The sequence below is a fragment of the Telmatherina bonti genome (assembly GCF_933228915.1).
Source record: "Telmatherina bonti genome assembly, chromosome: 12".
In the NCBI taxonomy this organism is placed as follows: Eukaryota; Metazoa; Chordata; class Actinopteri; order Atheriniformes; family Telmatherinidae; genus Telmatherina; species Telmatherina bonti.
This window is the reverse complement of record NC_136610.1, coordinates 19,072,082-19,086,933: the sequence shown is the minus strand read 5'-3', so window position 1 is coordinate 19,086,933 and position 14,852 is coordinate 19,072,082. Positions and strand designations below refer to the sequence as shown.

Here is a 14,852-nt window from a genome sequence, read left to right as displayed (position 1 = left end):
ATATTCTATAAACAGCTTCGGCAGCTTTAGTGATAACAGATGTAGTTTGTGAAGGAATTTAGGAAAGGTCAGCACTCTTGAGGGAGAAGATGGTAATTAACGTCAAGGTTTTTTATATCCTCAAGTTTGAGACCTCTCCTCAAGGTAGTGCTTCTGGACATAGAATCAGTGCTTTAGTTCCGGATGTCTAAACAAAATGTAAGTGTGCTGTTGCTCTGTCGTTCTGCCATTCCAGTACTGGTCAGAAATAATGGCTCCCATTTCAGCCACTTGAGGACAGTGGTAATAATGCTTCTTCTTCCACACTATTTCTTAACACTTACTGCACCAAGGAAGGAGCAGACACAAAATCCACTGGTTTACTTTAATAAACTCAATGACTGTACTTTACACAATAGCTGCTTTTGACAAGACAAATCTTCACAGGCGCATATGTCATGTCAATGTATCACACATATCTGTGGTATATTTTCATCGTAACTTTGAACAAAAACTCAGCTAAATAGCTGAGACTGGGTTAGTCCATCAAAGCATTGTACAGACTGGGAACTGTCTACAGAAGGTTCCCAGTCTGCCAGTAAGAACACTGGTGGAGCTATACTGTTCAGACACAAAAATAGAAAGACAGAATTGCTGTACATATTTAGAAGAAGGAATGTCCCAAGGTCCGTTTTCCTTTGAACTGCACTGGTCCTCCCATCTGTTTGGACGGTCCTCAGCAGGGTTATCCGTAGCGTTTAGTGTCCATTGTTGAGGAGGTGAAGGAGCATCAACAGAATGATGAAGGCAGCATGACGCTTTAAGCTACAAGGTGAGGAGGAGTTTGGGAGACTGCTAGAGGGCAGGGTGACATGGCCCACCAGGAGTTCATTTTCCAGGGCCTGAGACACAGAGACAGAGAGCTTACAAACAGCTTTGGAGTTTCACATGGAAATCTGCGCAACAATCTGAGATCAGAATCTAAATTCTTGTTCTGTTTTGGTTCAGTATTATTTATCTAATATCTTATAAATATTAAATAAACAGCCACGGAAAAAGTTACGAGACCACCCGTGTTTTCCAAACCAACATACTAGTTGTACCAGGCGTTAAAAATGAACATAAAATTTTGGTAAATAAGGGTGGGCTTATATTTTTTGTGACCTTATGTTAATTGGTGACCATTTTCCTTTTTTTTTTCATATGTATTTGTTTTCTAGAAAAAAAAATCAGTTTTTGATACACATTGTTGTGGAGTTGAGCATTAGTTATCAAATTCCAAGTGATTTCTGAGTGATCAAATTCATCTAATTTTAGCATTAGTTTGTTTGTGGGAGAGTGTGGGTTTCATCTGGCAAAACCTTGTTTTCAAGGGATCTGCTTAGTGTCTAATTTATTTGTATACCACTTTTTTTTAACTCTGACATTTATAAGGGACATTATTTGTCTCGTGATGTACACTGTTTTAGTGCATATCTTCCTTTAATTAACAGAATGGCTTCCCCTCTCTCTATGCGTAGGCAGGCCTGGGATGTGTCTTAATCAGTTAATGTTTCATGCTGTTTTTATTTCTTTTATTGTCATTCAAATATATTATTTATTTTCTATATTTATTGTATTTCGCTCCATGTTTTTATCTGTATGGTGACCTTGAGTGTCCAGTAAGTCACCTATAAATAAAATGTATCATTATCATCATCATCATTGTTAATATTATAATTTTTTTATTTTTATTATTATGTCTTTATTTCTCCTAAACTGTCATTTTAAATGAAAATTACATTTAAGACAGAGGCAGTGCTAAGATGGAGATCATTGCTACGAAAACTTCTGAAGTGCAGTATATACTTAAATGACTCTTACAATCCTATATGTTTGTCTTTTAAAATGATCACTGTGTCACTTTAGGTGATCAAGCTAAAAAAATATTGCCATGTCATCCTAGGAAACATGGCTAACGGCCACAATGGACCTTGACGACATATTGCTTCCTTTTGTCTCACAGCTTCCAAGATGTACAAACAGTAAATGTGCCACACAATAAACCAGCTTAACTGTTCCAGTGAATTTTTATGTATGTAATTTATGTTTTGAATTACAGGTAACCTCTGAGCCATTTATCGTCATGCAGCAATGGAGGCCGACTTTTTTTTTTTTTTTAGCGTTTTTTAGTTCATATAAAGGAATGCTTGTGCTGCACAGAATACTGAACCTGGATGGAAATGAAAATGCACCCATCATTTAATGGGATTAATACTGACTTTTTGTGAGGACAATCCAAAGTCCCAATATTTTTTTTTTTTGTGTGTGTGTTTTTTTCTGATAGTCCATGTCTGTCAGGTCTGTTCTTTTATCTGGCCAATGTGCATTTATTACTCTGCACCTCATGGCTGCTTCCTACGTTGGATAATCACAGACCACTGCAATGACAATGATCTGTCCATTGTTACTTTTAAAACACATGTCCATAATATTTGCAATGTGTCAGAAATAGTTCAGTCTTCCATGCAGGACAGTGTGAGGCAACTGTTACCATGACAAGAAATTTGCACACCTGTGTTGGTATTACTGTATCCAGACTGTTCTTTGTGGTTTCAGTGGTTTCTGGTGGAGAAGTGCTGCGCCTGTTTTCTCTCCTGTCGAGCTTGGGAGTGCTGGACTGCCTGAGAGTTGGCTGCTGGCCTGATTCGCTTCCAAAGGTTATGAGGGCATTCCCTAAAACATCACAAATGAGAAAGAAAAAAAACATAATCAACACAGTGTACAATGCTTTAGAATAATAAACAGCTAAACATCTTTCTATTGACGAACATTTATATCTTATTTTTTTCACATCAGAGGCTGTCAGATCTTAATTGTAACTTTGACATTAGAGCTTTTTGTATCCGGTGCAGATTAGATTGGGTAAACAGAGGAAGACAGGGAAAAAGAATGAATGCTCAGTATTCTCTTCAAGTATCTTTGCTGCACCTGCCTCCCCACTTTGACCTCATTAACTCTTATACCATTTGAACTGGCCAAACAACTCTGAGACCTCTCTCTGTATCTTTTCTAGGCAGGAGGCCCGGGGACAGACTGGCCAAAGATTCACCTCGTCTCACAAACCCAGCAAAGATAATCGCTATGTGTACAGGTTCTGTGATAGATAGATGGGTATCATCTCATTGAGGTCAGAAATAAGGTCATTAACTATGTACATTTCAGAGAAGAAGTCACAAGAGGCCTGAGAGGAAAAGTGTTGATGTGAGAATTAGCATGGTGGAAAGCAGATGCAGCAGCAGAACAGAGGCAGCAATGAATTGGAGAAGCAGCATTGACTGAGTTCTGAGAAAAGGAAGATATTGCACTGGAGTATAAAGTGATCCTATGTTCTCACCTTTAATCTATATCCACTTAAAATGGTGGCATATTGTCAATAATAAAACCTTTGACCTATTTATGCTCATATTAAAAGAAGAGAGTAAAAATGACCTGGAATGAGTTACGGATTACACTCACAACATTAATCATCAACACAAGCTATGTCAGATTTAGAACTTTCCCCAAGAAAGCTTTGTGGCTGACATAGATTTTATTATGCCACTATCTATGTCTGGAGACCGTGTATAGGTTGTAGGAGAACAACATAAAGTTACTTCAGTTTACTTTGTTTTTGGATCTCACCTATTGTGGCAGCACCAAGAAACAATTGTCTGTGGTCACAAAGGTACTGTGAGCTCTTCCCATTTTACTTTAAGATTTTTCCAGTCAATTGTGCTTGAATGAGTAATGACTGCAGCAGATGACAATGATGAAATGAGGAAGACAGTCATATTACTTCAGTGACATGGAAGTGGTTCAATCTTTCAAATGGACGTTGTGGAGCTAAATCATAGCAACTCACACATAGGATGACCTTCATGAGAGGACACTCAGTCATTTTCCTTTGTGGCACTAAAACACATGAACCATCTGAGACTTAATCTGGGAATTGGAAAGCTTTTAGAGAAGACTAACTTGAAAGCAAATGTTTTAATAGCAACGTTAGAAATGTAATCAATCTGTAATGCCACATTTTCTATAGATGACCATGTTACATGTTTACTATTCAATGAAGAAAGTGAAAATAATTTAAACAAGTTCATCTTAATATATTGGCCCCAAAGTCACATCCCCTGGTATACCTTAACGTCTCTATCATTTTTACACTTGGCCTGATGATGCCAACAAAACCTTATGATTTATAAAATGCAGACCCGATTCCTGAGGCCCCCAAACCAAACCCACTATACACCTGTGTGCCTAATAATTCTGTTTATAAAAATTATGAGCAAATGCAGTGATAAAGAAAACCTGGCTGAGTCCTACCTGCACTGAAAGTAAATCTGACTTACAGCTGGCAATATGGAGCAAGCTCTGGCACCGGTCATACAAGGACCGAACAGCATATACAAACAGGACAGGTACTCCTGGAACAACCCCACATAATTCCCAAGGAATTCTTCTCCAAGACAGCAAAGTACATGTAGACCGGTTGGGCAAACTATCATGTTCCCTCCAAAACTCCAAAAAAGCCAGAAACTCTGCATCGTACAGCAGCTCAGTGTGCTGTGTACAGAGCCACCTTCTGCAGTTGAGGATGGGACCACCAAGGTCCCAACCTTCAGCCACCACTCAGCTCACAATACACCCGATCCCTATGGCCCAGACATAGATGTTGACCGATGGGTAGAGGGGCGGATGTTATCCTTTCGAGCTTAGCCTCACTGAATTTGTACCAGCTACCAGGTGTTTACATTCAAGCCCCACTTTTTAGCCCAGGCTCCAAAGAGGGGCCCATGTCCATGTTATGTATAATACTGGTCTTTTAAGCTGCCCTTTGTCTTGTCCATCACCCAGAAACCTACAGCACTTTCCTTAAGTGACCCAACCAAGGGCACGAAGCCCTCAGCAGCAGAGTTATTTTTTATTTTTTATCATTTTATCTTTTAACTGCTTGACAAAAGCAAAGAATGTAAACACAGGCTTAAAGCTGCCCATGTTTTAGTAACACCGTGTAGGAAGTGATAATAGTGTAGTTTTATTGGCTGTCAGTTTTTATTCATCCATCAAGCGGTTCTAAAAATGATACAAGTAACATTGTTAGACACTGTCACTGTTGGGATAAATAAGTAAATAACCAGTGTCCGTATGATAGTTGAAGCATACCTGCAGTTACACGGCTGCTTGCTTATATCTAAATAATGAATACCTGAACTCCCAGGCAGAAACAATGGAATCCAAACAATGGAATCCATGTGAGAGCAATACTAATAATGAAAGAAGATGGTATAAGCATGTTAAAAGAGCCCACTGTTGATACTACAAAAGGCACGAAATGTTTGATTAAAATATATCACCTTCCTTCTGCTGGAGCCACGCTGAGAAACATCTGTCTTTCTGAAATGCGGAACTCTGTTCTATCACTGTTGCCTGAAACAGAGCTGACTTTGCTTTTCATATCACGTCTGTTTAAATTATCCCTTTTACAGCTTATCAATGCAGATTTTTTTTGATTAGTCAGTGCTGTTTGTGTTTGATTGGAATGAAATTGCTTTGCTAAGCAGACATGGGTGTGAAAAGAAATTAAACCAATGAAATCAGAACCACCATCTACTTATTTGTAAAACCCTTTCTTTTTTTTAACTCTGTAGTTACCTGCTATCTCTTTATGTGCCTGTTTGGTAGTCTCAAAGTTTAGTTATGTTTACTTTCACCTGTCAGATAATAGGCAACATAAAAAGATTAAAAGCTTCGAGTCTGTACCATAATTTTTACATATTTATTTATTTACTTTTTAACCTGGTTGACAAAAGTGAGGAAAAAAAAAAATTAACATTAATGTGGAGGAAAATCTTTGCCACCTTCATTGTGTTTTTTGTAAAATGAACAAATCTAATCAAATACTTTTACAGAATAACATTGTTTTCACAGATAAATTTATAACATGTATGTGGATATGTCGATGGTGGTGATAAAAGAATGAAAGCAACATACAATAAAGCAGAAAACTGACCAAGAAAATGATGCAACAATAACGTCATCAGTATGCACATATGCTTGAAGTGACCTCTCAAAGATGTCATGCATCCAATCAGCTCAAGTTAGTTTCAGGGACGCTCTGCATATGTGAAACTGGCTTTCATGAAAGACATTGAATAAATTGTTTATCATTGTGTCCTTGGAATAGAATGAACCATTTAGCAGTCGTATGCTCATGATCTTGGTTTTTCATTAAGGATCATTGTGCTATGTGAGATTTTGTGTGATCTGCGGACAGTAGGACCATAACATACACAAAACAATATTTTTTTCAATATGTCAAAATATATAATTGTAAAATTTCCAAATAAATATGAAATTATAAGAAATCAAAGACATTATGCAGCTCTTGTTTTGATATATATGTGTGTAACCCATTCAGGATGCACTGCCATCACCACAGGGTGACAGTTGCCATTTTTGTATTTATTACAAAAATGGCTTAGTAGTTCTCATTTATTTTAACTGTAATTTACCAGAAATGTGAATTTCTAACTGTTATGCTTTCTGTTTTTTAGGGGTGAGCTATTTGGCCAAGGTTGTCACTGCCTCTAAGTTGAGGAATTTGTTAGATCTGCCAGTCATGTTTCTGCAAAAGTCTGGAATGTAAAAGCCAGACCTGGACTAAAGTATCCGCCAACTCCTGGACAGTCTGTGGTGCAACTTGGCGTTGGTGGATGGAGCGAGACATGATGTCCCAGATGTGCTCAGTTGGATTCAGGTCTGGGGAACGGGCGGCCAGTCCATAACATCAATGCCTTCATGTTTCAGGAACTGCTGACACACTCCAGCCACATGAGGTCTAGCATTGTCTTGCATTAGGAGGAACCCAGGGCCAACCGCACCAGCATATGGTCTCACAGGGGGTCTGAGGATCTCCTCTCGGTACCTAATGGCAGTCAGGCTACCTCTGGCGAGCACATGGAGGGCTGTGCCACCCTCCAAAGAAATGCCACCACACACCATTACTGACCCACTGCCAAACTGGTCATGCTGGAGGATGTTGCAGGCAGCAGAACGTTCTCCACGGCATCTCCAGACTCTGTGATCTCTGTCACATGTGCTCAGTGTGAACCTGCTTCTATCTGTGAAGAGCACAGAGCGCCAGTGGCGAATTTGCCAATCTTGGTGTTCTCCAGCAAATGTCAAACGTCCTGCCTCTCATGCTCTTATTCTTACCTGCAGATAATTTATCTATCACAGGGGGGAGTTTAGGGGTTTTGCGAGAGGTGTTTATGATTAGGACGTTTCAACCACACAGAACCAGGATTTCAGGAGTCAGTAAAACAATTGCTATTGCTAGAAGGTTCCTCAAGTACATAGGTTTGCAAGCGCCACCACTTTTTATTTTGTGCACCCAACCTAGATCAGGCGTGCCCAAGTCCAGTCCTAGAGTCCTATTCTGCAACTTATAGATGGATCCTTTCTCCACCACAACTGAATCAATTGGCTGAATTCTCTTATCCACATGTTATTCAGCTCTGCAGAAGCCTGGTAACAAGCTACCTATTTGATTCAGGTGTGCTGGAAAAACAATGCAAATAAAAGTTGCAGAATAATATCTCTCGAGGGCTGGACTCAGGCACCCCTGACCTAGACTCGTTTGTTTTTATGACCCAATGACACATTCATCTCTGAGCCCCCTCACAACCCTGGCTGTCATTGTACACAAAAATCAAGTATTGCATGCAGTGTTTCGGTAATGCCAGACCATAAAATACTGCGGCAGAAATATAGAATTGGACAAAAGTGGAGCCAGATGTGGTGTTATGTGTCCATCTTTTCAACTGTTTAGTTGTGCTGTCTGGCAACCGACTGAAATGTAATCAGCTTTCAGTTCATGTTGGCAATGTAACATCTTATGAAGTCCAGTCACATATCAGAATATAGCCTATTGTTTATTTTTGGAAAATTATAGCTTATAATGGAGCCTAATGACTCAGTCATCAACTTCCAGGACCCAATCTCTAAGCAGTTCATGTTTTCTTTCACGGAGTAAAAGCCTTCTTGCATTAGTTCTGGTTAAACTGGTGTGAACATAAGCCAGTTTACCAGAATGTAAAGAGGTTCTGAGACTCCAAAACAAAGCTGGTGCCAGAACCAGTATTGTGTCTGTGTGAAAGCACAGGAACTGTTTAGAAGAACCTTAAACTACCTTACAAAGTAAAACAAAATCATAAAAGTTTTATGATGAAGTTCCTATAACCTTCAGTATGAACATGGCCATTAGCCTAAATAGCCTGAACCAGTACAGTCTAGTTTTATGTTTTTTTTGTTTTTTTTAATGAAAATAGTCACACTCACTGAGACAGGTGTTGTTGATGAAGAATCCCAGAAAATGATCACAGTCCTCCCTCTGGCTTCCACTGGCTGAGCACGAGCACCATGGGGCAACGTTGGATGTGGAGTTGTCAACATAGTTGGGAGTTATTGTACTTCCTGCAGAGAAACAAAACCAGGCTTCGATCAGTATTAAATATTCATCTGAGTTGCTACGTTGTATTCATAGTTCTTTATTTTCTGAAACATTAATGGACTCTGCATTTCCGGCACATTAACCTGCTGTGAGTGGATGATCATTCTGTATCATAGCAGGACTCGCTATCAGCACACTAACTAAAGCGATTGAGACATCAGTAGAGAAATATCCTAGCTTTTACTTTTCTAGGTCGCACAAGTTTTTCCAACATAGTGAAGGTTGGACTTTGAATGCTTCAAGATGTTCATAAAAGTACCGAGTGTGTTTGTGCGGAAGGGCACAATTTTATATTCTTGTAATACATTAGGACAGTGCCTCCTTCCAGTATGTGGAAAAGAAGTGGCTGTTATTTTACCTTCGCACACTGTAATAAAACAGATCGAACCTTATAATATTCTTATATATATTATGCCAGCATAAACTTAATCTTTCATTTCAGAATAAAAATTTTCTATTACATTCTCTGAACTCACTCATAACTTCCTTCCCAGGTACACCAACTTACCTACTTGCCGGTCCTAACTTTCTCATCTGTTTGTCACTTTCCCTCTTTCTTTTATTTAGACAACACATGGTACTTTTTTTTTTTCTTTTTTTAATCATATACAGTCACGTTCCTTTCCATGTTTTCCATCTTTGAGCTGCATTTCACATGTGAGCTTACCTATAAGTCCTGTGTAGGAGAGAAGGCAAGCCCCATAGTTGCCTTGCTTGCAGCCACTGGCCGATGTTTCTAAAGGTTCGCAGTCATATTGAAACTGTGCCAGACGTGACCTGCAAAGACATGAAATAGACAAGTGTTCTTCGTCCGTCATTATTTTATAAAGGTTTGGGGTTTTTTTCCCTCATTCTGCTATAATTTCAGTTAACATGACATGAGAATATATTGTTTCCCATGGTGAAGACTGAAAGCAGTGGACTGTGATATAACACTGATAGAAAGAGTAATATATTTTATCCCCCAGACCTGGGATCATTAGTAAAACCCTCTGAGTTTAATGGGGCTATGGAAAAATAATGGCCATGACCAGAGATAGCAATGAGCGATAACTCTGATCCATCTGGCTCTTTATCTGTGTTAAATATTTAATGTGTTATTTCATCGGGCTCTCTGGGGTGTTCTTACCAATGGTGGCAGAAAGCTTTTGAGTAAAACAAGTGCTATTTGGCTTATTGAATTAATCTTTATTTAGTTTGAAATAATCCTAATAATGAATCATGCTGGCCCAAATATGAATGTATGATGAGCAGGGTTATAAAAAAATAAATCTACTCTCTTACTAAGCATTACTAAAAATTTGTATCTGATATGATGCTCATTTGTAATAGTATCAATACTGGAGCACTGTTTTTACTTCCTCCAGTTGGCACGCAATTTCACACAACTCTGCTTCAGACAGACTAGCGTCCATCCTGTTGCTTCACTTGCAAACATATTGATCTTCACAACACTTTGAAGAATGCCTTTTAGAAATAAGATGCTATGTTGAAATTAAACAGTGTTGTGGTCGATCATTATTAGTTCATGTATTTCTTCAGTGAAATATATAACTAATAATGAGATTTATAGTAAAAAGCAAGATTAATAGTTCCTGCTATCTACTTCTAACTTCATTTGAAGTTGAAGTTCAGCTGAGATGGGAAGGACAGAGGCTGATATGAGATGGAATTAACCTGGAGCTCCCTCAATGAGATATTTTCTGCAGCACAGAATTTGTGTGTTGTGTTGTGTGTGTGTATGTTTATTTTTGTTTTGTTTATGTGACATGTATCAAGTAAAGATCAACAGGTAATTGGTCATCTTGAAAATAATGTCTTTATGAATTTACTTATCATAAATGCAGTCAAGGTTGAACACACACTAATACGAAAAAAAGAGAAAGTGATGATCTAAAATAATATATAAATATGTATAAAATAGCCATTTTGTGTTAATTCTCCTCTTTTGAGTTAGTAATACCAGGTAAAAGTCCAATGTCATATTTATTAAAAAGTTTTCTCATTTTGACTTATGGTTTTGAAAAGGGTGTCGTGATTTCATGAGTATCTGTATTTGGATTGAAATCCAACAGGACAATCATACATGTGAGTCTCTTAAAATCTGATCTGAGGAATACAAAAATGGGGAATTATGTCTGGAATAGGAAAATTATTGATATTATTATATTATTGAGACAAAACTAAAATAGAAATTCCAATCATATATATGAAATTTTATACATATAAGGTAGTAAAATGATATTTATCAAACTAAAGACTGAAATTACAATGAAATGCTTCCATTTAGCTCTGTTCTCACCTGCACACATAGTCAGCATTGCAGATCCTCATCTGTGTAATACAGTTAGGCTTTTCCACACTTTCATAGGAGCAGCTGGGTACAATAGTCTGCCTTCGACGCTCTGCACATGCTGTGTCCGTACAGGGGCAGAAGAGCAGCTCGTGTGTGTAGTCAGCAGGAACGCGGTCAAAGAACCTGCGCAGGGCCTTATTGCATTTGGGTCGGTTGCACAACCCTGACTTGGCACTGGGTTTGATACAAACTGAAACATATTCCGTGCGAAGCTTCTGGCACAAGTCGTCCACATTGCAAGCCTTGGCCGCATCCAAGCAGCGATTTATGGTCGTCATGCCAACATCAGAGTCTATAAATTGAAATAAGGTTAGAAACAAGATGTCAGTGGATCTCTTTGACTATATTTTCTCAAATGTGCACTGATGGTAATGATGGTGATTATGATGTATTTCATTTAAAAAAATTTTTGTATCATATAGAACTCACTGCGTCATTGTTTTCTTTCCATTCTGTACAGCACAATATGTTGCTTCATGTACAAAATGTGCCATTTAAATACATTCACCTTAACTTGCCTGTGGTTTGTATTCAGATTCAATTGCGCTCTGGTGTATTCTCCCCATGACTAACTCACATACTCTGCTGTAAAAGCTGAACTTAGAAAAGAGAGGGAAGTGTCTGCCACATTAGAGGGTCACACATTGTACAGTTTATTAATTAAAATCAGTATACACTATGGACCTGTGGTAGAGAAGTTTCAGGATCTGGGTAGGGTGTATGAGTCTTGCCGCAGCTTGATGTGGGCAGGATTTAATGTGCACCAGATTCATAAAGGGGATGTAGGACTGCTTCCATCATCTCTCCATAATTGTTTCCAATTAACAGTAGTTTTGAACCATTCTTTGGTGTTTTGCTTATGATTAGAACAGTACAGTATATGTTATATATATTTGTAATTGTTTGTGTTCTTATGGATACTGATTTTACCTCAAACTAAAACTTAGGTATCTACAGGCATTTATATGTCCTTTAACACTCAAAGAATGTCAAACAGGCCTCCTCCTACATGTGCACTATACAGATATCATGAAATAGAATAATTGAGTTATTTCAATTCTGTATGTATAAACTGATTTTCCTCTATCTTTCAATAAATGGAAAGATGATAATATGAAATAATAAAAGCATGCGTATTTAAAAAATGTCAGCTGTTACAAATGTATACTTGGTATTTCTGTCAACAAATTCTTTCAGTCGTTGTTATGATTTCTTTACTTGTTACCTTGTCTCAAGGTAATAATAATCCATATTTCACATACATAAAGCAATGCAGGGGCACAAATGGTCACAACATGTTTTTATTAAAAAATATATTTTAAATTTTCAGGGGCATCGAGACAACAGCCTTAAGAAAGCTGGTAAATAAAGCCCTTGAGGCTTAAATGTGTTTATTGCTTTGGATTATGAGTTATTGATTAATCAGGCCATTGTTGTCACACATTAGAGAGCAAAGAATACTCTCGATGTTTCAAACCTAAATAAAAGAAAAAATCACATATTATATTATTAACATGTCTCACAAGAATATAAGCACTGCTGTTGGTCCACAAAGCATGTTTTCCAGAGCATTGTAAACATAATATATAGGTTTAACACTCAAAGATGGTTATATATTTTGGTGATTGGAAATAATTTGAAACTGATCTTTGTATCCTTTAAGTGTTGCAAGATTACCTTAATTTATTTTAATACAACCCTTTATCTTTTTCAAAATCTGAACACATAAACAACAGATCAACTTGACTTGGTTTGGGAAAAGACAAGGATCAACTAAAACAAAGGTAACTAAATTAACTGATTATTTAAAACCCAGTCTACAAATATCTCTATAATCCTCATTGCAAACATTTTCCAAATAAAACTGCATTTTTAACCATACTGGTGGCATTGGCATTAACATCTGTCTGCTAAGTGAAATTGCTGTCGCTTCTCCCCAGCCTCCTAACGGGGAAAAATCTTGTGGATATTTATTTTTCCTAACATGACAACATGGCAGTTGTGTGATACTGATGCACACCAACCAAAAAAAAAAAAAAAAGGAAGAAATGGTAGGAACAATAATCTAAGCTACGTCACTCTTTTTTTCAAACTTTTTTTTTAAAGAGGAGCTAAAACATTAATTAGTGCTGCTATTATCCATTTGTTATGAAACTGGATTAACGTGGGTCCATAGTAAAAGTAAGACAGATGCTTTTTTTGATTATGATTTAATGAAATGCACGACACATCATGTCAAATTATCTTTTTCTGATGTGAACCATTGTGTATGACCAAGACACCAAAAGAAGCATCTGCATTAATGAACACCGTGTTTGGAACAAAAGTGAAACCTGGTGCTTTGTGTGATAACTTATGAATGAACCTTTTGTATTCAAGTTGCCAAGGAAACAATCAACGCTCTCATCTCTTTTAGCAGTTTGATTAGGCGTGACTCATTAGTTCACAGCACAGGCAGGTATTCCTGCCAGATTGGTGGATTATTCTGTGAACAATAATGGTTCTGTAGCAGTCTGTAATATTAACTACATAAAATCTGTGTCGGCAGGAGGAGATTCTTTTTTTTTTCTTTTCATCTTTTTTTTTCACTGTTGTTTCTTTGTTTTAGTGATTTTGTTGTATTTTGCTTATTTTTGTCTCAGTTAATGAGGGATATTGGTGTTCGTCTGATGGTTTAACACAGTACTCGCTTTGAGAACATAATACACATGAAAATAAACTATAACAAATATTTGTTAGAATTTCTTCATATTTACCTTTTTATTTGCATTGAAAATGCTGTTTCTGCAATGCTGGTTTGATAGTTTTGTACATGTGGAGTGATGCAAGACGACAGCTGTTATGTCATCCACTGACAGAAATACTGTCATTCTGACTTGAATCGATGTTTTTGCTAATTTGGTTTTGAATCTAAATGTCACCCTCCTGTCATAATTATTGAAGCACAATTTTGTCTCTTTGAATAATCATCAACCTACCAAACATCCTATTTAAAAAGAAAAAGTTAAACTTTAGTTGAAATTATTTTTGTTAGCTTTTATTTGTTTATTATAAATTTCATTTGTTACTTATATAAGTGCAAAAACTTCAGAACTTATTTATTTTGTGAAACATTTATTTTGCAGTTTCCAAATAATTTTAACAACAAAAACAATCAATTTTGATTAATATATAGATTAAATAACAGTGAAATACGATTTCATTTACACATGTAAAAGACTTGGTCAAGTCCAAGTTTTCTGGCCACTTTTTCTATTTCTTCTAAAATGTTTTCTTTATTAAGCAGCACTTAACATCTATAAGTAACAAGCACACTCTTAGCCTAAATTTTATTCTACACTTTAACCCTGCCCTGTTTAATTAATGGTAATTTAATGCTATATTATATTTTTTCACAATATTCAACTGTATTTAATCTAATAATCTATCCTAAACTTGTGTTCATATCAGCAAATTTGAAATATGTATCCCTTTTGGCAATTTGCTATTATAAAAAACACATGACTTAAAATATTGTAGCACTACAATATGTTTCAGGGTAATTAGTATATGAAAGTCACGTAAAGTGATAAGACTGGGATTTAAATTAAGTGTCTTGTAGTAAAATGTAGTAAAAGACAAGCACATGCCCAGGTGTGCAGTTCAACATGTTTTATGTGTGTCTCCAGGAAAACATGTTATTTTTTTTTCTACAGGACATCTCTGGAAGGTGAAACATTTCTTAAAAATAGTTGAAAGACAATAAAGGCATGTCAACTTGCCAGCTGTAATAGAGGCCAAGCGGACATAGTCATAATCCCTCTGCACTGTCTCATAGGGATAGCTCTCCACCAGGGTGAGTCCTGAAAGAATAATAGACACATAGATATACTGGCTTAAATGAACCCCGCAGCTCATCAGAAGGACATAAATACTGATTACAAAGTCATATTCATTTCGTCACTGGTACACACCAGAGGACCAAATCATAAATTATGCACA

At 37.0% G+C, this 14,852-nt stretch overlaps 1 protein-coding gene across 1 annotated transcript in view; it reads right to left on the bottom strand.

Annotated features, from left to right (window-relative positions):
* Nucleotides 1-737: 737 nt before the first annotated feature.
* The window catches only part of gfra4b (GDNF family receptor alpha 4b), a gene marked incomplete at both ends in the record, with an annotated part of 64,543 nt that continues 50,428 nt past the window's right edge, over nt 738-14,852 (bottom strand). Inside the window, 6 exons of the mRNA XM_079249581.1 lie at nt 738-881; nt 2,534-2,694; nt 8,344-8,478; nt 9,183-9,292; nt 10,818-11,163; nt 14,633-14,713. Of these exons, the coding sequence (XP_079105707.1) occupies nt 738-881; nt 2,534-2,694; nt 8,344-8,478; nt 9,183-9,292; nt 10,818-11,163; nt 14,633-14,713 (977 nt within the window). The remainder of the gene's footprint in view (nt 882-2,533; nt 2,695-8,343; nt 8,479-9,182; nt 9,293-10,817; nt 11,164-14,632; nt 14,714-14,852) is intronic.